The 26,375-nt window shown below is 51.4% G+C and overlaps 2 protein-coding genes and 1 long non-coding RNA gene across 4 annotated transcripts; 2 read left to right on the forward strand and 1 right to left on the reverse strand.

Annotated features, from left to right (window-relative positions):
• Nucleotides 1-815: 815 nt before the first annotated feature.
• LOC122479073 lies at nucleotides 816-24,100 on the reverse strand. 2 transcript variants are annotated; one of them, XR_006296224.1, is made up of 4 exons: nucleotides 23,988-24,100; nucleotides 6,175-6,396; nucleotides 5,268-5,326; nucleotides 816-943 (listed from the first exon to the last, which is right to left on the reverse strand). It is a non-coding gene; the product is annotated as an uncharacterized LOC122479073 (long non-coding RNA). The 2 variants fall into 2 exon arrangements; XR_006296223.1 differs by lacking the exon at nucleotides 23,988-24,100 and adding an exon at nucleotides 10,874-11,437.
• On the forward strand, nucleotides 11,789-14,404 carry LOC122479072 (putative MORF4 family-associated protein 1-like protein UPP). The gene is made up of 2 exons (XM_043573022.1): nucleotides 11,789-12,387; nucleotides 13,487-14,404. Exon 1 carries the CDS (start codon nucleotides 12,037-12,039, stop codon nucleotides 12,370-12,372), a length of 336 nt encoding a protein of 111 aa, XP_043428957.1. The 5' UTR covers nucleotides 11,789-12,036; the 3' UTR covers nucleotides 12,373-12,387; nucleotides 13,487-14,404.
• On the forward strand, nucleotides 23,999-26,375 carry LOC122479071 (putative MORF4 family-associated protein 1-like protein UPP). Its single transcript, XM_043573020.1, has 2 exons — nucleotides 23,999-24,752; nucleotides 25,672-26,375. The coding sequence occupies exon 1, from the start codon at nucleotides 24,120-24,122 to the stop codon at nucleotides 24,735-24,737; it is 618 nt and encodes a 205-aa protein (XP_043428955.1). The 5' UTR covers nucleotides 23,999-24,119; the 3' UTR covers nucleotides 24,738-24,752; nucleotides 25,672-26,375.

Genomic DNA, 26,375 nt, shown 5'->3' on the forward strand with positions numbered 1-26,375 from the left:
GGGAGAGACTAACCCTGGTCAATGAGCTGTGAGGAAAGCGGCACATCTATAATCCAAGCCTGAACCTCCAACAAGAGACCCCCCCCAGGGTTCTGTCTGTGGCACAGGGACGAGCAGCATCCAAGATGGTGGTGGATCATCAGCCTATGTTCCTTCAACAAGAGTAGATCCCCTGCCAACCGATGACGAACATGTAGCACAAAGGAGGAGACCCGTATTGTTCCAAGCGCTGAGATTCGGGGGTTGTCAAGATGACGTGACCTACGCTAACCGACAGCTCTTCCTCTCCCGTGTTTTGATGGAAGGGTCGTCCTTCCTTCTTTCTAGGCTTATATCCTCGTTTGTCATCCACATCCCTCCCACTTGCTCAGGGCATTCATTGTCCAAACAACAATCTTCTTTCTCACTCATTCATTTGTAGCTGTTCACTTTGCCCTGCCCTCAAACAACTCCAAGGTGAAAAAGCCCCAAATCCAAGTCCCTGGTCCTGGAACCTTCCCCCTTCCAGGGAGCAGATAACTATGGAGTGGTCTGAGTTTCCACCATCTTCCAAAGATAAACGCAGAGCTGTTACCTGGTTGACACTGGCCAGATAAATAAATCCATCCAGAGCTTGCTTTAGTGCTGCTCTGAAAAAGCTAGGGCTTCCCCTGGTCAGTTCTGTTTTCTCCTTTCCTGATGCCCATAATTCTCTGTGGTTCCTTTCTCCTGTTTGTACCCCATCCCTCCTTCCTCAAACCCCATGATTCACAGAACCCTCCGTTCCATTGTTATCCATTATTCCCAAACTCGCCCATATTATTCTTTGCCCCTTGGAAGACATTTCTTTACCACCAGCTGCGACTAGACTCCCCCAAGCCCTGGGCTTTCCTGCAGCCTCTTGGCGATGGTTCCTAGCGGCACTCAGCTGATCAAGGGCTGCAGTTTCCATACTGGGGTAAAGCTGGGGGAAGGAAACCAGGAATAAAAGATTAGGGTTTTGACGAGGACATTGTTAGAGCAGTGAATGGTAAACACTGAAGGGATAAGTGCAGAAATGCAGAGCAGGAGAAAGCCGCTGTTAATGTGAATTGACGGGTCGGTGAGTTTAAAAAAAAAAAAAAAAAGGTGTTGGAGACTATAGTACACATGTCACCCAGGAGGATGGGGACATGGTCAGAAAGGAGGAGGGCTGAGCAAGGACTTGGAGCCGGTTTGGGGCAATAACAAACCCCAAGTCACCCCCGGGAATGAGCAGCCAAGGGACATCAAGGAGAGCCCATCAGATGTGAGGAGGGCACGGGGGCCCCCGTGTGGGATGGCCACGGACCTTGCCCAGGATGCTGGCAGGACACGGGGCGGAAAGGAGCCAGGAGCTGGGTGCCGAAGTGTGCAACGAACGAGGGGGATTGGATGGGGGAGAGCAGTTGGAGGGTGGCAGCGGTGGGGAGGTGGAGAGGGCGGTCGGATGAGCAGCAAGCCCTCTAAAGGAACGCCGCTTTAGACAAGAGGAAGGACGAGGAGTGCCGTGACAATGGCCAGGGGAGAAGGCCGGCCCCAAGTCCTGACCGAGGCACGAGAGGAGCGAGCAGCTTTCCCTTCACGGGCCTGAGGACCACGTGGCAGAGTTCTCTGGGGACAGGCTGGCAATGGGTAAGGGTGGGGCGGAGGGCAGGGAGCCAGGCAATGGCCCACCAGTTCCTACAGGACCAGAAGAGTGTCTGAGCTGGAGAGCATTATGGGAAACTTGTCCTAAGAATAGCGCCCTAGGCTGATTTCTACTAGGTTCATCAATGGGACAGATGGGGTGATGGGCATAGTAAATTCAAAGATTTTTTTTTTAAGTAATCTCTCCACCCAGCGTGGGGCTGAAATTTACAACCCCAAGGTTAAGAGTTGCACGCTTTAGGGTTGGAGCCAGCCAGGCGCCCCCAGCATGGTAAATTTAGTCCTGAGTGCAGGCTGAGGGCAGATGGGCATGGCCTTGGCATGACCACCATGGCAGAACCAAAGAAGTGGCAGCCGGAGGTTGTGAAGTGTGCTTCCTACAGTAGCTTCTTCGAAGGAGACCTGAGAGGCCACCTCTACTGGTCATTTGGGGTTGAAAATGGCAGGGGTTAACTGATGAATGGATGAAGAAATTGTGGTTTATATACACAATGGAGTACTACACGGCAATGAGAAAGAACGAAACGTGGCCCTTTGTAGCAACGTGGATGGAACTGGAGAGTGTGATGCTAAGTGAAATAAGCCATACAGAGAAAGACAGATACCATACGTTTTCATTCTTATGTGGATCCTGAGAAATTTAACAGAAACCCATGGGGGAGGGGAAGGAAAAAAAAAAAAGAGGTTAGAGTGGGAGACAGCCAAAGCATAAGAGACTCTTAAAAACTGAGAACAAACTGAGGGTTGATGGGGGGTGGGAGGGAGGGATGGGTGGGTGATGGGTATTGAGGAGGGCACCTGTTGGGATGAGCACTGGGTGTTGTATGGAAACCAATTTGACAATAAATTTCATATAGGGAAAAAAAAAAAAGGAAAATCTTCAACAAAACAAAACAAAACAAAAAAATGGCAGGGGTTTCTGCATCCCAAACTGAAACAGTTTTAAGAGATGGCTCCAGGGGTGCCTGGCTGGCTCAGTCAGTAGAGCGTGAGACTCTTGATCTTGGGGTCCTGAGTTCAAGCCCCACATTGGGCGTGAGGCTCAGTCATTGAGTGTCTGACTCTTGGTTTAGGCTCAGGTCATGATCTCAAAGTTTGTGAGTTCGGGCCCTGCATTGGGCTCTGTGCTGATGGTGCGGAGTCCGCGTGGAGTTCTCTCTCTCTTACTCTCTTTCTGCCCCTCCCCCGCTCGCGCGCTCTTTCTCTCTCAAAATAAATAAAAACTTAAAAATTACATATATATGTATAAATTAAATTTTCTTAAAAAGACAAGCGTTGTCTCCAGAAGAAGCCATCTTACAGATGAGACAAGCCTGAGGCCCTAAAGTCTCTCTCAAGCATGTTCTTTCTCTAAAGGTTCTTCCCCAGGTAGCAGGTGCCGGCCAAGCGGTGAAGACCAAATTACGACTGCCACCTTCCTATCAAAGCCACTGGCTCCACCTGGGCACCACTGAGTCGAGAGGCTAGGGGAAGGACATAGCACAGAGACTCATTTACAAAAAAAAAACAACTAGTCTTCACCAGATTGGTGGCTGTAATTACACGCACAGTGGAACTGACTGCAAGAAAACGGACAGGAAACATCCTGGGGTTTTGAAGAAATTATACTGGCAAAGAAATTCCAAGCAGGGTGTGCTGAATCCCATGGCTGCTCAACCTCTGTCAGAATTCCTGAGCCCTGCGCCCTGCGGCCGCAGGAAACAGGCTTCGGAAGCTGCCCTCCCCTGGAAGGGTACATATTTCATCTGTGGCCCGGGAGGGTAGAAGTCAAGAGCCTCCCTAAGGAGCTCCTCCTGGAGACGGAGACCAGGAGGGGCTAAATGGGCTCAGCCGGGCGCTGTGCACTCCTGCCCGTGGCCTCGACACAGACACGCTGTGTGCTGCCCTTGGGGAGGCTCAAGATGGGGCAGCTGGCATCCCCCCAGGGGGTTCTCCCAGTCAGAGGACCACAGATGAAAGACACGGTCCTTCTACAGCTCACGGTCACTGGCGCTAGGCCATCACTTCTGCTGTTTCGTTTGTTGGCAGCGACCCCGTCCACAGTCCCGGAGGGTAATCGAGTTCTGTCACAGGTCTGACCCCCTCCCCCAAACTCAGGAAACTTCTAGCAGAAGCTTCTGCCCAACAGTCAAGCTTACCCTTTAGAAACAAACTAACTGACTGATGGAACAGAGAAAGAAACATTTTTTTTTTTAATGTTTATTTATTTTTGAGACAGAGAGAGACAGAGCATGAACGGGGGAGGGGCAGAGAGCGAGGGAGACACAGAATCCGAAACAGGCTCCAGGCTCTGAGCTGTCAGCACAGAGCCCGACGCAGGACCTGAACTCACGGACCGCGAGATCATGGCCTGAGCCGAAGTCGGATGCTCAACCGACTGAGCCACCCAGGCGCCCCGAGAAAGAAACATTTAAAAAGACAACTGCTCAGAAGATCAGAAAGTGCCAGAAGTGCCCGACAGTTACCTCCATTTCATTATAACGTTAAAACTCCCCTCCGGATATTCATCCCAAACCCTAATAGGGAGTCAGGCTCTGGAAATTATTCTTCACAATCTTCTTACTTGTACAAATAAAGATGACCTTGTGAGACAACTCCCCCAGTACAGTCTCTGCCTATAACTCATAACTAACCAAGGGGCAGAACCATGAGGAGAAAAGAAGCAAAAAACTTGTGGGCATGTTTTTTAAACTACCACAGCTATTAACCATTATATTCTCATGATAGTTTTTTTTAACGTTTATTTATTTTTGAGAGAGAAAGAGACACAGAGTGAGAGCGGGGGAAGTGCAGAGAGAGAGGGAGACACAGAACTCGAAGCAGGCTCCAGGCTCTGAGCTGTCAGCACAGAGCCCAATGCGGGGCTCGATCCCACGAGCTGCGAGATCATGACCTGAGCCGAAGTCGGCCGCCCAACCGACTGAGCCACCCAGGCGCCCCTAATAATAGTTGTTTTTTTTTTTTTAAGTTTATTTACTTATTTTGAGAGAGAGAGAATCCCAAGCAGACTCCAAGCTGTCAGCACAGAGCGGACACAGGGCTCAAACTTACGAACCGTGAGATCATGACCTGAGTCGAAATCAAGAGTCGGACGCCCAACCAACTGAGCCACCCAGGTGCCCCTCTAATGATGGTTTTCTAAACATCATCGGTTTGAAAGAATCTCAGTTGTTAGTATTAGTAGGAGAGCTTAGCAAGGTGTCTAGAAACGAAATCGAAACATGAAAGTCAGCAGTGCTCCCATGCACCAGAAAGAGAAAATGCATTTTCTACAAGGTGTCCTCTAGTCCGTGCATAGATAAATGGATAAAGAGGATGTGGCAGGCATACACATGGAATATTACTCAGCCATAAAAAAGAATGAAGTCTTGCCATTTGCAACAACGGGGATGGAACTTGAGTGTATGATGCTAAGCAAAATAAGCCAGCCAGAGAAAGACAGATACCAGTTGATTTCATTCATATGTGGAATCGAAGAAACAAAACAAAACAAATGAACAAAGGAAAAAGAGACAAAAAACAGACTCTCCGCTACAGAGAACAAACTGGTGGTTGCCAGAGGGCAGGTGGGGGGGGGGGGATGGGGGGGTTACATGAAGGGGATTAATGAGCACACTTACCGTGATGGCCACCTGAGTAATGTACACAATTGTTGAATCACTATTTTGTACACCTGAAACTAACAGAACACTGTGTTATTTATACCGCAATTTTAAAAATAAGTAAATAAAAATTAAACCCAACTACCTCTGGAGTGCCTGCCTGGTTCAGCCTCCAACTCTTGATTTGGGTTCAGATCATGATGTCACAGTTCATGAGACCCAGCCCCATGCTGGGGTTCTCTCTCTCTCTCTCTCTGCCCCTCACTCGACCCTCACAAAATAAATAAATAAACTTAAAAAAAAACCTACCTCGGGGCGCCTGGGTGGCTCAGTCGATTAAGCGGCCGACTTCAGCTCAGGTCATGATCTCATGGTCCGTGAGTTCGAGCCCCGCGTCGGGCTCTGTGCTGACAGCTCAGAGCCTGGAGCCCGTTTCAGATTCTGTGTCTCCCTCTCTCTCTGACCCTCCCCTGCTCATGCTCTGTCTCTCTCTGTCTCAAAAATAAACGTTAAAAAAAATTTTAAAAAAAAACCTACCTCTCAAAAAATAATAATAATAAAATATGTCATTTGTAATAGGATCAAAACAGTTTTTTAATGGTGTGTTATTTTTTCTTAATTTTTTTTAAAGTTTATTCATTTTTGAGAGACAGAGCATGAGTGGGGAAGGGGCAGAGAGAGGGAGACACAGAATCCGAAGCCGACTCCAGGCTCCGCTCCAAGCTGTCAGCCCAGAGCCCGACGCGTGGCTCGAACTCACAAACCACAAGATCACGACCTGAGCCGAAGTTGGACGCTCAACCCACTGAGTCCCCCAGGCGCTGCTTGGTGTATTATTTTCCTAAGAATACTGTAATTGCCACAAACTGAGTGGCTTAAAGCGGTGGCTTAAGAGTGGCTTAAAGTGGCTTAAATCCATTCTCACAGTTCAAGAGGATAGAAATCAGAAATGAAGCTGTTGGCAGGGCCATGCTCCCTCTGAAGTCTCAAGGAGAGAATCTTTCCTTGTCCCATCCGGCTTCTGGTGACTGTTGGCAATCCTTGGTGTTCCTTTGATCAGCTCAACAGAAGGCATTCTGATTCTTTTCCAAATTGGCCCAGTGCATCGAAGAAGTCTCATCAGGTGGGTCTGGTTGTCCTGGTGAAACTTAAACAAGGAATTCAAAGTCAGAACAAGCAGAAAAGCCAGGACATTCCCAAAGAAGCAGAAGCAGATGGGGGGGGGGGGGGGGCGGGGAGGCTTATCCTGCTTAACCAGATATCGGTACTTACTACAAAGCCTACTTAGTATAAAGTAATTAAGTCACTAGAGTAACAGCCCAAAGATGGAGACTAATGGAACAGAATGCAGACATGCGACGAATTGACAGAGTTGACACCTGACAGCTGTTACATCGCAGAGCAGACGAAATGGATAAAATATTCAGTAAGCAGGGCCGGGATAACTGGGCACAAACGGGGGGAAAACCGCTAGTAGATCCCTGCCTCGAACTGTGTTTCTAGGTGGATTGCCCACGACCATGAGAAAACCAACATCAAGGCTTTTAGAAGAGAGTATATGACCTCAGGGTGGTCAAGGATTTCTTCTTTTCTTAAATTTGTTTTAATGTTTATTTATTTTTGAGAGAGAGACTGAGTAGGAGCGGAGGAGGGGCACAGAGAGAGGGAGACACAGAATCCGAAGCAGGCTCCGGGCTCTGAGCTGTCAGCACAGAGCCCGACGCGGGGCTCGAACCCACGAACCGTGAGATCATGACGGATCAAGTCGGATGCTCAACCGACTGGGCCACCCAGGCGCCCCAAGCATTTCTTAAAATAAAACCGGGGGGCGGGGGGGAAGCATAAAAGGAAACCTTGATATTTTGTCTTCATCAAAATTAAAATATTAACTTGTACAAGGATGTTTGGAGCAGCATCACTCATACTAGCCAAAGGGTAGAGACACCGCCAGTGGCCACCAATGGATGAACAGATAAACAAATTGTGTCACGTTCGTGAAATACTTTTTGGCCCGAACAAGGAATCAAGTGCTGATACATGCTACAACTTGGATGAAGCTCGAAAATATTATGCAAAGTGAAAAAAACCCAGACACAAAAGGCCACACAGTGTAGCATTCTTTTTTTAAAAAATTTTTTTAAGTTTATTTTTTTTAGTAAATCTCTACACCAATGTGGAGCTCTAATTCATCACCCCGAGATTAAGAATCGCATGCTCTTGGGGCGCCTGGGTGGCTTAGTCGGTTAAGCATCCGACTTCGGCTCAGGTCATGATCTCACAGTCCGTGAGTTCGAGCCCCGCGTCGGGCTCTGTGCTGACGGCTCAGAGCCTGGAGCCTGTTTCAGATTCTGTGTCTCCCTCTCTCTCTGCCCCTCCCCTGTTCATGCTCTGTCTCTTTCTGTCTCAAAAATAAATAAACGTTAAAAAAAAATTAAAAAAAAAAAAAAGAATCGCATGCTCTTCCCACCAAGCCAGCCAGTGCCTCTGTATGATCCCTTTTATCAACGTTTATTTATTTTTGGGACAGAGAGAGACAGAGCATGAACGGGGGAGGGGCAGAGAGAGAGGGAGACACAGAATCTGAAACAGGCTCCAGGCTCTGAGCCATCAGCCCAGAGCCTGACGCGGGGCTCGAACTCACGGACCGTGAGATCGTGACCTGGCTGAAGTCGGACGCTCAACTGACTGCGCCACCCAGGCGCCCCTGTATGATCCCTTTTATATATTTATTTATTTTAATGTTTGTTTATTTTTGAGAGGGAGAGACAGAGCACAAGTGGGGGAGGGGCAGAGAGAGAGGGAGATAGAATGGGAAGCAGGCTCCGGGCTCTGAGCTGTCAGCACAGAGCCCGACGTGGGGCTCAAACTCACAAACCGTGAGATCATAACCTCAGCCGAAGTCAGAGGCTTAACCAGCTGAGCCACCCAGGCGCCGCTATTCCTTGTATATGATGTTATGGACCAAACTGTGTTCCCCCAAATTTGTATGCTGACATCCTAATCCCCATCGTGACTGTGTTCGGAGACAGGGCCTTTGTTTTAGTCCATTGTAGCTGTTGTGACACAATACCACAGACTGGGGGGGGGGGGGGTGCTTATAAGCAACAGAAATTTATTTCTCACAGTTCGTAGATTTGAAATAATCTAACGATAAATCATCAGCACTCGTAGTAGAGTTTAGCAAGGTTTCTAGAAACAAAAATGGCTGTAAATCCAAGATCAAGACACCCACATGGCTGAACTCTGGTGAGGGCTCTCTTCCTGGTTGATAGCAGCCGGGGACTTCTTGCTGAGCCCTCACAGGGCACAAGGAGAAGGCCAAGGCTTTGGGGAGTACCGTGGGGGTCTCTTTTATAAGAGCATTAATCCCAGTCAGGGGGGGCTCCACCGTCATGACCTAAGCCCTCCCAAAGGCCCCCCTTCTAACACCATCACATCGGGCCTTAGGATTTCAACATACGAATTTGGCAGGGGTGGGTGGGGCGGACACACCATTCAGATCATAGTAGCCTTTAAAGAAGTAATAAAGGTGAAATGAGGTCACAGGGGTGGAATACTAAGCCAACAGGACTGGTGTCCTTACAGAAAGAGGAAGAGACACCAGGGATGCTCAGTGAGCACAGAAAAGACCATGCTAGGACACAGTGGCGAGGTGGCCATTTGCGTGCGAGCCAGGGACAGAGGCCCAGAAGAAACCAAATCTGCCAACACCTTGACCGTGGACTTCCAGCCTCCCGAACTGGGAGAAAATACATCTCTGTTGTTTAAACTCACCCATTCTGTGGTATATCGTGGAAGCCTCAGCAGAGGAGTGCGTATGATATACCAAGAACAGGCAAATCCGTGGAGACAGAAGGGAGACTGATGGTGGCCAGGGGGTGAGGGGAGGGAGGCTGCGGGGCGATCACTGAGTGGCACTGGGGGAGCATTGAAAAAATTTTAGAACTAGAGAAAGCTGGCGGTAGTATAACACTGTGAATACACAAAATATCACTGAATTGTACACTTTATGGAAATTTAGTTATATATTACATGAATTTCGCCTCAAATTTGTTTTATTTTTTTTTTAATTTTTTTTTTAATGTTTATTTATTTTTGAGACAGAGAGAGATAGAGCATGAACGGGGGAGGGTCAGAGAGAGAGGGAGACACAGAATCTGAAACAGGCTCCAGGCTTTGAGCAGTCAGCACAGAGCCCGACGCGGGGCTCGAACTCACGGACCGCGAGATCATGACCTGAGCCGAAGTCGGACGCTCAACCGACTGAGCCACCCAGGCGCCCCAACCTCAAATTTGTTTTAAACACTAGAGCATTCAGCCGGGGGGGCTCAGTCGGTTAAACGTCTGACTTTGGCTCAGGTCATGATCTCACGGTTTGTGAGTTCGAGCCCCGCGTCGGGCTCTGTGCTGACAGCTCGGAGCCTGGAACCTACTTCGGATTCTGTGTCTCCCTCCCTCTGCCCCTTCCCTGCTCATGCTCTCTCTCGGTCTCTCAAAAGTGAATAAACATTAAAAATAATTTTTTTCTTTTAATGTTTATTTATTTTGAGAGAGAAAGCATGTGAGCAGGAGAGGAACAGAGAGAGAGAGAGAGAGAGAGAGAGAGAGAGAGAGAGAGAGAGGAGAGAATCCCAAGCAGGCTCCACGCTACCAGCACAGACACAAGGCTGATCCTACAATCCTGGGATCATGACCTGAGCCAAAATCAGGAGCAGATACTCAAATGACGGAGGCACGCAGGCACCCCACTTTTAAAAGATTTTGTGTTTTATTCTAAAATTTTTTTTAGTGTTTATTTTTCAGAGAGAGAGAGACAGAGCACTAGCAGGGGAGGGGCAGACAGAGAGGAAGACACAGAATCCAAAGCAGGCTCCAGGCTCCGAGCTGTTACCACGGAGCCTGACTTGGAGCTCCAACCCATGAACCGTGACATCATGACCTGAGCCAAGGTCGGACACTTAACCGACTGAGCCACCCAGGTGCCCCAAGATATGTTTTAAAATTTCTTTTAATGTTTATTTATTTTTGAGACAATGCGAGAGACAGAGTGCAAGCAGCAGAGGGGCAGACAGAAGGAGACACAGAATCCAAAGCGAGCTCCAGGCTCTGAGCTGTCAGCACAGAGCCCGATGCAGGGTTCGAACTCACGAACCGCGAGATCATGACCTGACCCGAAGTCGGACATTTAACCGACTGAGCCACTCAGGCGCCCCAGCCCCAAAATATTTTTTAAACTAAAATCTTATGTTTATCAAAGGAACCTTAATCAGAGTGGGAAGTTAAGCCCGCACACGGAAGGGAGAGACTCTAAATTGTATGAACAGAGCTCAAAGGATAATAAGGTTGTGACAAGTCCTGAAGGATCTTTATCCACTTTCCCCCATCCTTAGGCTCACGACTGACTTTTTCCTCACTTCATGTAAACGTCCTGTGGACTAAGTTCCAAGCCCCACTCACAACCAGACCTCTCCGACACTAGTTTTCTACTGATGCTATAAGAAACTACCACAAGTCTAGCGGCTCAAATCAATACAATTTATTATCAGCGTTCTGAATGTCAGACCTTAGCAGGTTTCTCTGCTCTGGGTCTGGCAAGAACAAAATCAAGGGGTCGGGTGACTGACCAGGAGGCCCTAGGAAGGAACTAGTTCCAAGCTCATTCACGGTGTTGGCAGAATACAGTTCTTTCCTGTTGTAGGACTGAGGTCCCTGCTTCCCTGCTGGCTGCCAGCTGGGGGCCACCCTTAGTTCCTCCGTGCCTCTCTCTTGTCCTTGCACCCGGCCGCCTGCAACCCAGCACCAGCAGCCCTTTTCAGGCTTGAGATTTGCCCAAAGTCTCCCAGCCAGCATATCAGGAAGCTGGGGTCCAAATCCGGGATCTAATTCCAGCGCTTTGCCCACAACCACCAGAGACACACGGTCTACTAACAATACCATTTGCCACCGTCCGATGGTTTCATCAAGTCTGCAATGGGCCTCGACGCCATTTCCCCCCTAATCCTTTGAATGACCCTGACAGCTTTCAGAAGTGGACCTACTCGCTCCGTCTGATCACTGGAAAGCTCAGTCCCAAACAGGCAGCACTCAGGCAGGCAGGATCCCCCAGTCTTTCCTTTTAGCCCGTCCCGGGGGGCCACAGGCCTAGAACATAAAGTCACCCACTTATCGCCTCCCCCGTTCCCCCCTCCCCCAGATAGTGTAAGGGAAAAAAAATTATGGAAACCCTGCTGGGTGGCAGGCCTTGAGAGCAGTGTGGGGACAAAGTGAGGGTGGTGGGGCGGGGGAGGGGGGGGGGGGCCGACTGCAGCCCGGTGTTCCGGGAAAGTGCATCTCTGGGGCCGAAAACTCATTTTTGCAAGGGTTAAAACCTATGCCGCGAAACCCCTACCTCCTGAAGACCTGACCCCAGGTCCTCGACAGAGAAGAGCCACGACCGGGAGAGGCGAAGGTACACAACTGCGCGCGTGCGCGCGCGCCACCCCCCAAGCACGCGGCGGGGGAGCCCAGGGGGCGTGGCCGTAAAGGGCTTCTGGCTCTGTCGCGAAAGGGGCTGCGAGGGCGCCGGGCGCTGGTGGGCGGCGGGGAGGCCAAGTGGGACGTGGCTTTCGCTCTTTAAGGGGAGAAGTTGGGGGAAAGTTTTGCTTAAGAGGAGACAAAACTCCGAGCCCGCCCCTCGCCTCGGCGGCGCTCCCGCCGAGCTCGGCCCCGCACCTGGCGCTCGCGGCCGGCCGGCCTCCAGACCCGGCGGAGCGGCCCGCGGGGGCGGCCGGGCGGCGGCGGCGGCGCGATGTGGCCCGAGGGCGCGGACGAGCGGCGGGCGCCCGAGCAGCCCCGCGACCGCCCCCGGAGCCCCGCGCGCGCCGCCCTCGAGCGCGAGCACGTGCGCGCGCACCTGCGGGCCCGCCTGAAGCTGCTGGAGGTGGGGATCCTGCTGGACCGGCTGCAGAACGAGGTGGACTCGGTGGAGGGCGCCGTGGGTCAGGGCCGCTGCGGGAGCGGCGAGGCGGAGGAGCGGGTGCTGAAGCTGTACGAGAAGGCGGAGAGGAAGGCCGCCGAGGTGGCGCGGATGGGGCGGAGGATCGTGGAGCTCCACGGCCAGATCGACAGCTGCGGCTTCTCCTGAAGGACGCGGGCGCGGGTAGGTGTCGGCCGGGGCGGGGGCGGGGGGGAGGGCTGCGCGCCGGGGAGGGGGAACGGGGTGGGGGGGCAGGCCCCGAGGGTCGGGCTTGTCGGTTGGTGAAGTGATTTGGCGTTCTTAAAAATGACACGTGAAGGTTATTGGTAGCAAGTAGAACAAGAAAAGGTGTAGGGCTGCCTACTGGCTGGGGGCGGGGGGCGGGGGGCGGGAACCAAGGAAACCCTAGGCCGTAAAGCAAACTACGGGGGAGGAGAGGAGAATTTTAAAGTGGGAAACGGCAGACCAGTACTGAATAGTTCAAAATTTTGCCGGGAGTGCGGAGCGTTTCGCTTGACCCTTTTCTGCGAGAAGCGGCATTCTGCATGCGCAGTTTCACGGTTTATCCCGGGACAGTGGACTCTTACAGGTGTCAGAGAGAAAGCTGGACGCTCGTCGAAGCGGTAAGGATGGATCTTAGTGAGTGGGAACTATTGCAGCAGGGGAGATAATCCAGCGTGAACTGAAGTCGGCTTCCCCGCGCCGGACTTTTTAAAGATGAGATTGTGCGGGGGGGAAGGCACTGAAGGCTAAAAAGACGGCTTTGGTCCGTGTGACGAAGCCATCTGGATTTGCTAATTGGAGCGTATTCAGAGAAGCAAACTCTCATCTTTGTGACGGGCGCACAGGTGCCAGCTGAACCTTTCGGGCACCCTATCTCCCTACACCCCTGCGGAGAATGGGAGGGCAAAGAGATGGCTTTCCCGTCCTTGAGGAGACAGTTTTGGGTAGTAGATTTACGTTTCAGAGCACGCGGAGAGCCTTTATAAGTGCAGACCTTCCATAAGGTAGCTACTCTAAGAGGGGGTCCTAGTGCTTCTCCGCCTATCGGTAGGTTTTGGCTGGAACAAACAGTAAATTTTCCCAGCAACTTTGACCTTCCCCCCACCCCTCGCAGGCACTTGAGGGAGGGCTGGGGTCACAGCCTTAAGATGGGGAAGCCATGCTAGAGTTTGGCCAGATCTCTGAGTGCCAGACCTTGAACAGAGTGGTTGTCGATCGAGAGCTCTACGATTCTCACAGGCAACGTCTTGATAATAAATTTCTCCCAATTGTCCAATAGGTTCACCGTCAGACTCTGGGTGACCGGTCCGCTGACGCCCTGGAAAAGCTGAAACCCGAGAACCTGTTGTTCTCACTTCTTTGTTTTTCTGTAGACGTCGTTTCTACGTATACTGTTAAATCCGCATGTTAGTCTGTGTGGTGACCACGGTGTGGTTATAGATTGCCAAATGTATCTAGTTCTGCGGAGAACTTTTACTGGGGAGAGGTTCTCAAAGCAGTTTTGAGTCTCGATTGTAAACTGATGAGGTGGTCATGTTTTTATGCTTGGAATTTCTCGATGTTTTACATTTTTCTGTTTCTGGGCATTTGACTCTCTCTCATGTGACCTAATCGCTGCTGGAAAGTCTGGGCCGAGGAAGACACCGTGTCGGTTGTCAAAGAGCAGAGTTGCCGAAGGAGTTGCGCCTGCTTCGCTGGAAAGTGCCACCAGAAAAGGGATGGGAAGTGGTGGCGACAAGTTCAGAACTTGTCATTTCTCTGTGACACCAACAAGGCTTCCCTCTGAAATTAAGTCGCAGTATTTGGCGCATGTAACGTGAACTCTTGGGAGAGCTTGGACAACCCGGCAGAGTCTGATTTGTGGTTGTGTTCTTACATATTGTTTGTGGTCTGGCTTAAGGTTCAGCTTCACGGACGGCTCTCGGTAGTGCATTTCCGGCTCTCTGAGGCCTGGAAAGAGGGATGTGCCTTAATGGTCCCAGGAAGGAGCTGTGGACTTAAACTGAACAGGGCCAGAACCATTTCATGGGCTGTTAATTGTCTGGTTACGCTCATTTCAATAGCACACACACCCCCACCCCCCGTCCATTTGAGGTTAAAACAATGTATGTAATAAGCATTTGTAAGTTTGCCCAAATAAACCAAAGCCCTGCAACTTTGCCAGGAAACAGATAATAAAAAACGTTTCTCAGGGTTATCTTGTGTGCCGTGCTATCCTCGTCATCAAATGCAGTAAACTCCTTGTGGCTCAGAAGGCGCTCCATAAACCCACAGTTGGGAAGGGCAGGTCAGCAAGCACAGTTCTTACAGCAGGAAAGGTTCCTCGTGGAATCTGCTTGTCCGGGCTCTGGCCTGGAAGTACATCTGTTTGACATCCTTGCATCATGTGCTCCACAGCCTGAACTAGGAACACAAGAGATGAGACGTGGCGGAGAAGACCTACGACAAAACACTGCAGATACAGCGTGCTCAGTCTCCTGCCAGGTACTCTGAAACAGAACAGGAAAGGGGGACAGTGTCTTGCCCTTAACCTCCTTCTGGTGGATGAAGCGGACAACAAGCAAGCAAACCTGTGCCCTGTTGTCCAGCCGTGCCCCGTGTTCTGAAGAAAAGTCCGAGCAGGGTCAGAGGTGTGAGCTGTTTTAGGCCAGGGAAGTCCGGCCTCCCAAGGAGGCAGCATTTGAGCAGCGAACTGAATGGAGGACCGAAGGATGGAGCAGAGCAGGCACCCGGGAGGAGGACAGGAGATTTGTGCTTTCCCCGGGGCCTGCCTGCCGTCTTCTGGCTGGAGACGGTGGCTGGAGACGATGGCTGGGGGAGCCGGAGATCAGGAGCGTGTTGCAGTGAGAACCGAGTCCCTGACGCGGGCTCCAAGCGGATTGGAGGGTCGGTGGCAAGTGGAGCCAGGAGAGGGTGCTGTCGGACTGCTTGTGGGCAGCCGGCAAAGGCATCGGTCAGCTGGTCAGCCCCACTGGGGGGAGGCACAGGTTCCCGAGAAGGGGAGGGGAGATGCTCCGGAGGAGAGTCGCTTCCTGCCCTTGACCTAGCAAGGCTTTCCGAGGCGGTAGACCCACATGACCTGGCCCCTGCGCTGTCTGGCCGCCTCCTGCCGCCGCTGGAGTTTCCTCCAGCCGCACTGGCCTTGTGCTGCCTGTTAAGGGCTCCTGTCCTTGCCCGAATAGCCCCGCTGCAGCTGAGAGGTGGGACAGAGTCCAGCCTGAAGCAGGTAAGAAGTGGAAACTGTGTGTACACAGAACTCCTGAAAAACGTGGATGGACAGGCGCAGGTTCAAGGCAGGGTCTTCCCTTCTTAAGCCGGCTGACGGGAAGGCGTGTCCTGTGCTGGTGGCCGCACCCGGGGAGGTGGCGCCCTCTCCAGCTGTGGGAAACATGGCCAGGCCCCCCCCTCCCCCCCCTCGGCCCTCTCTGCGCTCACTGCTGCAAAGCCTCTTTCCATCCTTCGCAGAACCGAGGGGCTCTGTGGCCTCTGGTAACCGACCAGAAGCATGGGACACCCCAAGAATTCTTCCCTCCTGAGGTTTCTCAAGCCAGGGAGCAAGGAGGTACAGCACTGCCATCGTTTCCCTGGGGAGCGCCTGCCATCTGCAGCCCAGTGCCCGCCCCCCTGCCCCCGCCCAGATCCCCTCCTCGCCTTCCCTCCCCAGCCAGAGTCCTGAGCTCTGTGCCAGGCCACCTCCAGCCCAGCTGAGGGGCTCCCGCCGTGGCCTGTCTTAGGATGCTCTGCCCCCCACGCTGGGCTCTGCCGCCTTCTAGGCTGCCTGTGTCTTCTCGGCAGCCCATCATGAGTGTCCTTCCCTTCTCCTGGATCAACCCAACTTTTCTATGAAATACCTGACGGAACGATACAGGTTCATGCACCAATGTTCCTATCAACCCCTTCCAAGTACTTCCAGGGATGATGACCAGAAACACAGATAAAAACGGAGTCCCAGCTTTCTGGTTGCGAGAGCCGTGTACCATTTTTCTGCTTTCTGCTCCAGTGGTAGCTTTGGTGAGCCTGGTCCCACATCCACAGCGCTTTTACTCACAGGTCAGAATTCCTCGTGCACTTGGGTTAGCCCCCTGCCATTCCCCACCACACCCCCGCCCTGAAAGCACTTGGTTACCCGTCTGAGCTAAGCCGTGGGTGGGCAGGTACAGTCCATCTACAAGTAACAGCCCCGCCGTGCGTTGACCATTCAGAGACCTGGGATGCTGGCACGTGTTGTCTTCACTGAGTCTGTTCCAGATGGACATCTGGATTCCGTGCTCTGCTGGCCGACTCTGCCTGTCATCTTGCTCCTCTGCCCCTTCTGCCCCTTGACTCCTCCTTCAGTGCCGGCCTGCTCTCCTGGACCCCTGGGAAACCTGAGCTCCTTCACAGTCCCTTGACAAAGCTGCCCTCCTCCACCCTAACAAAGCTGCCCTCCTCCACCCAGCCTGGAGGGTAATGGGAGGCTGAGGGGGTAAGAAAATCCTCTGTAACAAAACTTTTTCATACAGCGGATGAACACGAAGAGGGAAACGGAGACTCCCTAAGACGTGCGGGATGGAGATGCTGCCCCTCGAGATTTGCTTTCAACGAAGTCAGGAGCGTTTAGAGGGGAGGCGGTCCACACAGAGGGGCTTCCTATGTCCCAAGGAGTTGGAAGAACGGGCTTCCTCGATCACGTGGCGCTTCGTGCCCGTGTTGCTCCTCCCTCTGTTCCAGGTCACACACCGCGGTGTTTGACTATTGAGTTACGTGGGTGGCGGGTCACTGGCAGGTTAAGCAGAGCAAAACCAACGCCCGATTGCCTGGGATTCTTCAAGCTCAACTTCCGTTATCAGAATTCTGCCTCTCGCGATCTCCGCACACGGTGCTGCTTCCACAAACGCGCTGTATTACAAGGCCAAAGGGACTTTGCAGACGTAATTCGCCACGTGGGTCCCGTGTAAGCCTGTGGACCCTTCAAAGCAGAGAGCTGGAGCTTAAGAGGAAATCCAGGCAACTTAAAGCACAAGAAGGATTCGATGCACGTCGCTGGCCTAAAGATGGAGGCAGCCACGTGTCAAGGAAACAGGAACCCGGTCCTCCAAACCCAAGCAACTGGATTCTGCCAACAACCTGAAGGAGCTTCAGCATGGTTTCTTCCCCGGGGCCTCCAGCAAGGAACGTAGCCCAGCTGACACCAGCAGAGACTCGCGCCATGCTGGACTTCTGCCTTCAAAAGCGTGAGATAATCGGCGCGTGTTTTTTCACGCCGCCAAGTTGGTGATGAGCTCCACAGCCAGAGAAAACGGACTCAGCTTTGTGGCAGAAGGTACTTCAAGCCTTCACCAAACCGCAGCCTCTTGCACTCTGTCGTGGTGATCTCTCGCTACACAACAAATCTAAAATCGAATAGGTCTGGGCCCCTGAGTGTCTTAGTCGGCTGAGCATCCGACTCCTGGTTTCGGATCGGGTCATAATCCAGGGTTGTGAGATCGAGCCCTGCATTGGGCTCCACACTGAGTTTGGAGCCTGCTTGGGATTCTCTGTCTCCTTCTCCCTCTGCCCCTCCCTGCATGTGTGCATGCTCTCTCTCTCTCTCTCAAATAAAAAAACACATGTATTAAAATTGAGTAGGTCAAGAATTTGGAGGACTCAGCTCAGCATTTTGGGCTGTCAGGTGGAGGCTGGGGTTGGATTCTTCTCAAATGCTTCTTCCCTTCAATGTCTGGTGCCTGGACTCAGAAAACCAAAAAGCTGGGCTCCTGGGCATCTCCTTGGCTCTCTTCCAGTGGTCTCTCCAGTTGTGGTGGCTTTGGGTAGTTGGATTTCTTGAGACCTTAGGACTCCAAAACTGCATGTACCAGGAGAGCCACGCAGAAGCTGCAGTGTCTTTTTTTCAGCTGGTCCCGGGAGTCATAGCATCACTTGGGCCATACTCTCTTAGGTGGCCACAAAGGCCCATCCAGATTCCAAGACAGGGGACGTAGATTCCTCCCCTTGATAGGGACGTGGCAAGGTTCTAGAAGAGCACGTTGAACCAGAAATGCCATGGTGGCCATCTTTGGAGAATGCAGCCCGTCCCTCTGGCCACAGCAGTGACGCTCCTCCCTATGGAAACCCACACTCACACTTTTCCCTAAGAGCCTCCAAGTCTTACTGCATTATGTCAGCAGGCTGAGGCCCAAGGTCCACGGTCTGGTCATCGAGATCAGACCCAAGGATGGGAGAGGCTCCCCAGGGACAGCCCCTGAGAACTGCTTCTCCATATGCAGGCTGCACACTGGTGAGAGGCACTGTCTGCCCCATACACCCACCGTGGTGGGACCAGCATCACCCAACTGCTACAGACATGACCCAAAAGAGGGGAAACAGCAAGTGGCCATCACCAGTCTGCAGCAGTTCTGAGATGCAGCAGGGCTCTGTTCCCAGTTCCTCCATCAGGGCCCAGTCTTACTCTCTGGGAACAATTCTCTGGGAATCTGGCTCCACCCTCTGGGCCCTCGGTCCCAACCTCTGAACCATCTTTCCTTTTTTCAGATGTAGCTCAGGACTGAATCCGAGTAGTTTCTTCCGGTTGCTTCTTGCCTGCAGAAATTTGGGGTTCCAAGACCCCCTTTTCATTTTCTGTGGTATGTCTTCCTTTAACTCAAACTGATGTGCTTCCTTCTGAAACAGTGCTTCTTATTTATTCGTGATTGATTAACATACCCATGAAAGCCACATCCACAAAACTCACTCTACCTCACTCTACGTTGGGCTTCCAGTGGTATTTGCAGGGACAGTGTCCTTCAGATTCTTAGAGATCCTGTCGTTTGCAAGAGAAGATGCATGAGGCGTGCCTTCAAGATCCTCAGAAGGCCTTTTTTGTGTCTGAAAGGCTCTGTGAGGTAACACCATAAATCTTCCTGAGGTTTTAACGGAGGATTTCTAATCGTGCTTTTGGGTTTCATCTTTAAACCATATTCTCCTGACAGCAGCGTGGATTTGAGCTCTGTTCAGAGCCCTTCCTAAATGGTAGCACTGTTTGCCATCCAGAGAGGCTGGGAATGAGAACCCAGCAAACCCAGCAAGTCCTGGCTCTCTTATCTTTTATTTTTAGAGAGAGAGCACGTGCATATGAGTGGGGGAGAGGGGCAGAGGGAGAGAGAATCTCAAGCAGGTTCCATGCTCAGCACAGAGCCCAATGCAGGGCTCGATCCCATGACCCTGGGGCCATGACCTGAGCCAAAATCAAGAGTTGGACGTTCAACCAACTGCTGGCTCTTTTGTATTTAACGGCTGTTTCTTCCTCTTACATTCTACTACGAACACCGCCCTCACGTGTCCTTAGTTTGGCCATTCAGTTCATTAGGTACACATTTTCTGTAGATTGTCAGGTTCTCTGCTGCTGTGTAACAAAGATCCCCTTTCCTCCAGAATCCTGTGTTTTCAGCCTTCACTGAAAACCTTCACTAGAGCCTCAGCTTTCTCTGTCTCTTCAACATCTTCCCAGCCCCTGCCCACTGCCCAGTGCCACACTCATGCCCACGTTTGACACTGTGTCTCAGGAGTAACCATTTCTAGAGACCAGCACCTCCTCAAGTGATCTGCTGTTATGTACACAATCTCTTCAAAACTTAGTGGCTTAAAACAACAGCCATTTATTTCTTGCTCTTCCTGTGGGTCAGGAATTTGGGAGCAACCCAGCCGGGCAGTTCAAGCTCAGGGTGTCTCATGAAGCTGCAGTCAGGTGGCGACTGGGGTCATCTGGAAGGTTTTATCCACTCACACATCTGTGCTTTGGCCAGTTGTCGTGGACGAGAAGTGTTAAATGGTGATTGGAACTTACCAAATCTTCTACATTCGCTCTGATAGAAATAAATTCTCTTTACAAGTCATTCTGTTGCTGGCTACGTGAAACAGACTCACCGTGCAATAATCATCACTTGATGGAAGACCTTTCCCAAGTGGGTTTTGGGTTCACAGATTGTGGATCAATCTGGGAACGGATCGCACTGGAAAAAGACGGAATCCAGGACTTGTTCCTTTCTCTTCTGTCAATTCTATCCCTCTCTCTGATGTAGCATAATGCAGTCTGCAGATGGCAGCAGCAGCGTGATCTTGCTTGTAAAACGTACAAGTTTTGGAAACATCATTTTTACATATGGGAGTGATACTAAAAGCGTCTGTAGTGACGACCGATTTATATTTTCTAGAATTTGTAAGTCTGGTGCTGTGATATCCCGAAAAACAACACACGGAAGAGACTGGGTTCAGAGTGAACATGGAATATGGAAGAAGCTTCGGAGGTGCAAAGGGGCTGAATACCACTTCCTGAAGAAGATACTCCAGGCCCAAGTTTCTAAAGTGTTTTGTTTTTTTTTAGTAGATTCTATGCATAATGTGGGACTTAAACTCAGGACCCCAAGATCAAGAGTCAACACTCTGCTGACTGAGCCCGCGAGGCACCCCAGGCCCAAGTTTCTAAAGACAAAAAAAAACAACCGAACATCTGGGCATCTGAGTGAGATTCCTCCAATCAAGACTGGATGGAGTAAAAATATGGAGGAAAAAGAGTTTGGCATTTTAATTTATCTGGGACCATAATCTAACCTAGACAGGCTTCACATCGAATGGACCCATTAGCTTTTGCTGCATAAACCACCCTAGGTCCCGGTGACAATAAACATTCCTCAAGGGCCTGCACCTTGGCTGGGACTTGGGTGATCCAGACTAGCTAAGTAATGTGTCTGTGGTGCCAGCTGGCCTAAGCTGGGCCTGTCTAGGGCACCTTGGTCAAGTGTTCCTCCCCTCTTCTTCCTGAGACCAGTAAGAGAAGCCGGCCTGTTCTCGTAGCAGAGACCAGAGTGAAGACGGCCCAACCACGTTAGCACACCTCGAGCATGTGCTTGTGTCACGTCTGCTAACATTTCACTGGCCAAAGCAAGACACAAGGCAAAGGACGAGGAGGCAGGAAGGGGTGGAGAACTGGGATCTTTTGTACGATCTGCCACAATCTGTCTCCTTGCCAATTACTCATGTAAAATTTCCTCATCCTCCTCTAAGGATCCTCCCAAATTTCTTCCAGTCATGCCATCCAGCTAGAAGTCTGGGATCCTGTGACCCACATCAGCTTTTCTGTGGCACAGAGGCTTATGAACTTTTTAAAATACCTGTTCTTGCCCACTTTCTCTGTTCAGACTACCATGACAAATACCATAGACCGGGTGGCTTAAAACAACAAACCGTTTCTCACAGTTCTGGAGGCCGGAAATCCGCAATCAAGGTACTGGAGGATTTGGCATCTAGTGAGAGCCCTCCTCCTGGCTGGTGGACCAGCTGCCCTCCCACTGTAGCCTCACAGGGAGGAGAGAGAGGCTAGTTCTCTGGGGTCTCCGCTTTGAAGGGCACTCATCCCATCACGGGGGCTCCACCCTCAAGGCCTAATTACCTCCCGAAGGCCCCGCCCCCACATACCATTTAAATGGGGACTTGGATTTTGCCCTATGAATTGGGGGCAAACACAAACATGTAATCTATAACACCCGCACAGAGACCAACGCAGTGGTGACGAGACAGGATAGCGTCCCTATGTAAGGACGAATTACAGCAGCTGATGACTTACAGCAATGTTGATGTGCCGTAGGCAAATACTGTCTGGTCTCTCACTGTTAAGGATAAGGAATATTCCTTGATTAGGCCTTGGTCCTGGAACCTAAAAACGGTTCACTAGTGCAGGTACTGGCACACTTTTTTTGGTAAAGGGCCAGATTATTCATTTTTTTTAGGCTTTGTGGGTCAGTTTGTGTGTGTGTGTGTGTGTGTGTGTGTGTGTGTAACAACTCTTTAGATATGTGAAAAGCTTTCTTTGTTCAAGGGCTGTAGTTTGCTAACCCCGCCCTTCTTCATTGTTCTGCACACTTGTCTGGGCTCTCCGAGTGGGTTGCAAGTGGGTCGCGTTCTTCCTTTTCCATCACACTCCTTGGCCACTTCGGAGGAGGGAATTGAAAAATACGTCCGTTTTGGCTACTGAGCCTGCTTTCTGCTAGTAGAAAAATTGGGAGCCAGGAAACCTTTCTACATTTTGGAGAGTCCTAGTCTTTCTTCATCCAAGTTGGCAGCATTTTTGCTAACATGGCTGCCTCCAAAACTTAGCGGGTTTTCTCTGTATTTTATTCCGTTCCATTCATGTACCAAAAGCCAAGCAATTCTTATGTTTAGCTCTCTAGGCCTAATTGCTGCTACTTTGGTCATATCTGGCTGCTGTGAGATCATGCCCTTCGGATCCCTAGAAGCCTGTGGTAGGCAGAATTTTAATACCAGTCCTCATGAGCTGTGATACCTGGTATTAGTCCTGTGATTACATTACATTATATGGCAAAAGGGGGATTATTCGGGCACACATCTAATCACATGTCCCCCCCATAAACCCTTTAAGTTATAAAGTAGAATTTTCTCTGGCTAGGAGGTGATCTCAAAGATTAAAATGTTAAGAGGCACCTGTGTGGCTAGGTGAGTTGAAACAACTGACTATAGGGGCGCCTGGGTGGCTCAGTCGGTTAAGCATCCGACTTCAGCTCAGGTCGTGATCTCGTAGTCGGTGAGTTCAAGCCCCACGTCGGGCTCTGTGCTGACAGCTCAGAACCTGGAGCCTGCTTCTGATTCTGTGTCTCCCTCCCTCTCTGACCCTCCCCCTATTCATGCTCTGTCTCTCTCTGTCTCAAAAAAAATAAACGTTAGGGGCGCCTGGGTGGCGCAGTCGGTTAAGCGTCCGACTTAGCCAGGTCATGATCTCGCGGTCCGTGAGTTCGCCCCGCGTCGGGCTCTGGGCTGGTGGCTCAGAGCCTGGAGCCTGTTTCCGATTCTGTGTCTCCCTCTCTCTCTGCCCCTCCCCCGTTCATGCTCTGTCTCGCTCTGTCCCAAAAATAAATAAAAAACGTTGAAAAAATAAATAAATAAATAAATAAATAAATAAATAAATAAACAAACGTTAAAAAAATTTTAATGAAACAACTGACCATAAATTTCAACTCAGGTCATGATCTCCCAGTTTGTGAGTTTGAGCCCCACATCAAGCTCTCCCTCTCTCTGCCCCTCCCCTGCTCTTGTCTCGTTCTCTCAAAATAAAAATAAACTTTAAAAAAGAAAAAATTAAAATATCTGTCAATACGTTAACCACACTTGTAGTTAACATTCCATAACGTATAGAGCTGCCAAATCACTACTTTATACACCTGAAACATCGTGTGTCAACTACGCTTCAATTTAAAAAAAAAAAACAGTGTAAAAAAAAATTTAAAAAAAATAAATAAATAAAAATTTAAAAAAACAGTGTAAAAAATGTTGGGAAATAACGTTAAAGCAACATTTATTGAGCTCTTGCTGTGTGCCACGGCAGGTGAGGGCTGTGGGGAAGCTGAACCAAGAACCTGTCCCCAGGGTCTATTGCCTTAAGGACGGGCTTATATGATCTGATGAAGAATCAGTTCTGCAGAATTACTGCCCAAGGACACACTGCGCGCCAGGCGGGGCTGAGTAAACAGTGTGCACCCAGACCTACACTACAGTCCGGGTAAAGCGAGGCGCAGACTTGGAAACAAAACGCAAGGCAGAATGAAACCTACGCTTCGAGCAAAAATCCGGGCGGAGGCTGGGCTGGGCGGCATGGAGAGCAGGGCCAGGCAGGGAGCGTCGGAGGCAGCCACCTCCCGGGAGGCCAGGGCGGGTGGCGGCCGGCCCAGACCCAAACCCCTGACGCTCAGCACGCCCCCCCCGTAGTCCGCTGCACTAAAGGATTCTAGCAGTGCCGACCCAATTCGGCTACTCACGACTGAGAACGTTAAGCAGCTAAGAGTACAACGCAGTCAGCGCCGTCCCCGGACCGCGCTGCGCGCCACACGGGCGCAAAGAAGCCGACGTCTACACCGCCGAGCCTCAGGACCCAGCCCCGCGCCCTCGGCATGCCGGGACCTACGGACCGCGGACGGAGCGCGGCGCCGGGGCCGCGCGGCCGCAAAGGAGCTCCCTCGTGTCGTAAAAGGGCCGCACGTGAGCACAGCTCTGCCAGACGGCTGGGGCTCCATTTTGGACGCCGTCTCTGCTGCGCCAAGTTGGGGGAACCTGTTGCTCGTCACGGAGGCGCTCCCGCCGAACTCGGCCCCGCACCTGGCGCTCGCGGCCGGCCGGCCGGCGTCCTGGCTTCGGTGAGCGGCCCGCGGGGCCGGCCGGGCGGCGGCGGCGCGATGTGGCCCGAGGGCGCGGACGAGCGGCGGGCGCCCGAGCAGCCCCGCGACCGCCCCCGGAGCCCCGCGCGCGCCGCCCTCGAGCGCGAGCACGTGCGCGCGCACCTGCGGGCCCGCCTGAAGCTGCTGGAGGTGGGGATCCTGCTGGACCGGCTGCAGAGCGAGGTGGACTCGGTGGAGGGCGCCGTGGGTCAGGGCCGCTGCGGGAGCGGCGAGGCGGAGGAGCGGGTGCTGAAGCTGTACGAGAAGGCGGAGAGGAAGGCCGCCGAGGTGGCGCGGATGGGGCGGAGGATCGTGGAGCTCCACGGCCAGATCGACAGCTGCGGCTTCTCCTGAAGGACGCGGGCGCGGGTAGGTGTCGGGCGGAGGGGGCACGGGGTGGGGGGCAGACACAGGGTCGCGCTTTTACGTTGGCAATCAGAAGAAAGCAGTTAGTACGTTGTTGTGAAACGTGACGATCGTTTGTAGTAAAGCAGTTGCAGGCAGGAGGGGCCTGGGGTGAAAGCGTAGGCCGTCGGGCGAACGAAGGACGAGGGGGCCAGTTAGAGAAGCGTGAAACCAACTACAGGACGGAAACTTGCAGGTGCTGTGATATTGGAGCGCTTCCGATGACCTTACAGCATTTTTAAAATTTGTGTTTGTTTATTTTGAGAGAGAGAAAGCATGTGATGGGAGCCAGAGAGAGAGAGAGAATCCTAAGCAGGTTCTGTGCTGTCAGTGCCGAGCGGGACGTGGGGCTGGAACTCATAAACGGTGAGATCCTGGTCTGAGCCGGTAGTTTAACCGACTGAGCCATCCAGGCCCCCAGACCTCACAGCATTTTGCACGGGTGGTTGATTGAGTTCGTTTGACTCCGGATATGCGAGTCTTAGAATTTCAGTTGTGACCGTCAATTTCCCCACTCGGACGTACTCTAGACTGACTGCTTGGAGAGGCTGTAATCGAGAATGTTTGGTTTTCTCTCTCTTATTTTTTTATACTTTCACTATGTTAAACACTAAATCTCCAGCATCATTCTGGGGAAATGGTTTCAGTATTACGTATGCGGGTATGATTATGATTATTAGGTGAATTCCGTTTCAAAAAGACAGCTTATAGGTAAGTACTCTTAAGGTAAAGGAATAGGGTCTAGATTGTAAGCTGCTGTGTGGTCATATTCGTTACTGTGATGTTACTGTGTTTTTAAAGTTCCAAAATAACTTTTTTTTGCTTTTTTTTTTTTTTTTTTTTTTTTTTTAATGCTTCCTGGAATTTGGGGAACCCATGAAAGAAACTTGAGGTCGGAGTTCTGCAAGAGAGAAGACGCTACTTGGCTGCAGTTGCTGACGCAAGAAGCCAGACCCCCTTCAGGGATGTGGACGCCACCGCTTTGGATCAGATTGAGAGGGCCCCCGGTGAGATCGGGGGCTGTTGGGCACGGAGAGCGGTGATGTCTGCGTTTTGGGATTCTGCAGTCCGTCAGCTCGGAGCAGGAGAGCTGCGTTCTTTTCATTTTCTTTGTTTGGTTGTTTCTTTTCTTTCAGAAATGTAATTTTTCTGTGGCCTGTAAACTGGTGCACATCGTGTAACGTGTCTGGTGAGCAACCTAGACTAAAGGATGAGATCTAGGTACTGTGAGTCTTGGCTGACTCTGAGATAAACTTTTTTGATCTAGTCAGGCATTTCAGGAGCTTCTCTGCCACAACTGCACGTGATATTTGCATGGCTTGGAGGGTTTGGGGAGGACAGCCTGGCGCTGACCGGGGTGGGCCCCAAACTGATAGCAGGGAGCATCTTCCAGGCTTAGAGGACCTCTGGCCGAGGTCCTCAGAGCACTGCTCACAGGAACTGAGAGCAGGGCTCTAGCTTGTGATAAAGTTCGTTTGCCTGGAAAACAAGCATTGAAAGCCAGTTTTTGGAATCTTTGTGCAAACTACCAAAGCCATTGACTTGGCTGGGAAAAGGTGAGATAAATAAATTTTTTTCACAATGAAA

Source organism: Prionailurus bengalensis, chromosome B1 (assembly GCF_016509475.1).
Source record: "Prionailurus bengalensis isolate Pbe53 chromosome B1, Fcat_Pben_1.1_paternal_pri, whole genome shotgun sequence".
In the NCBI taxonomy this organism is placed as follows: Eukaryota; Metazoa; Chordata; class Mammalia; order Carnivora; family Felidae; genus Prionailurus; species Prionailurus bengalensis.

Excerpts from the sequence above, each read along its gene's own strand:
- LOC122479072 (XM_043573022.1), top strand. The coding sequence starts at position 12,037 with ATGTGGCCCGAGGGCGCGGACGAGCGGCGGGCGCCCGAGCAGCCCCGC.
- LOC122479071 (XM_043573020.1), top strand. The coding sequence starts at position 24,120 with ATGCCGGGACCTACGGACCGCGGACGGAGCGCGGCGCCGGGGCCGCGC.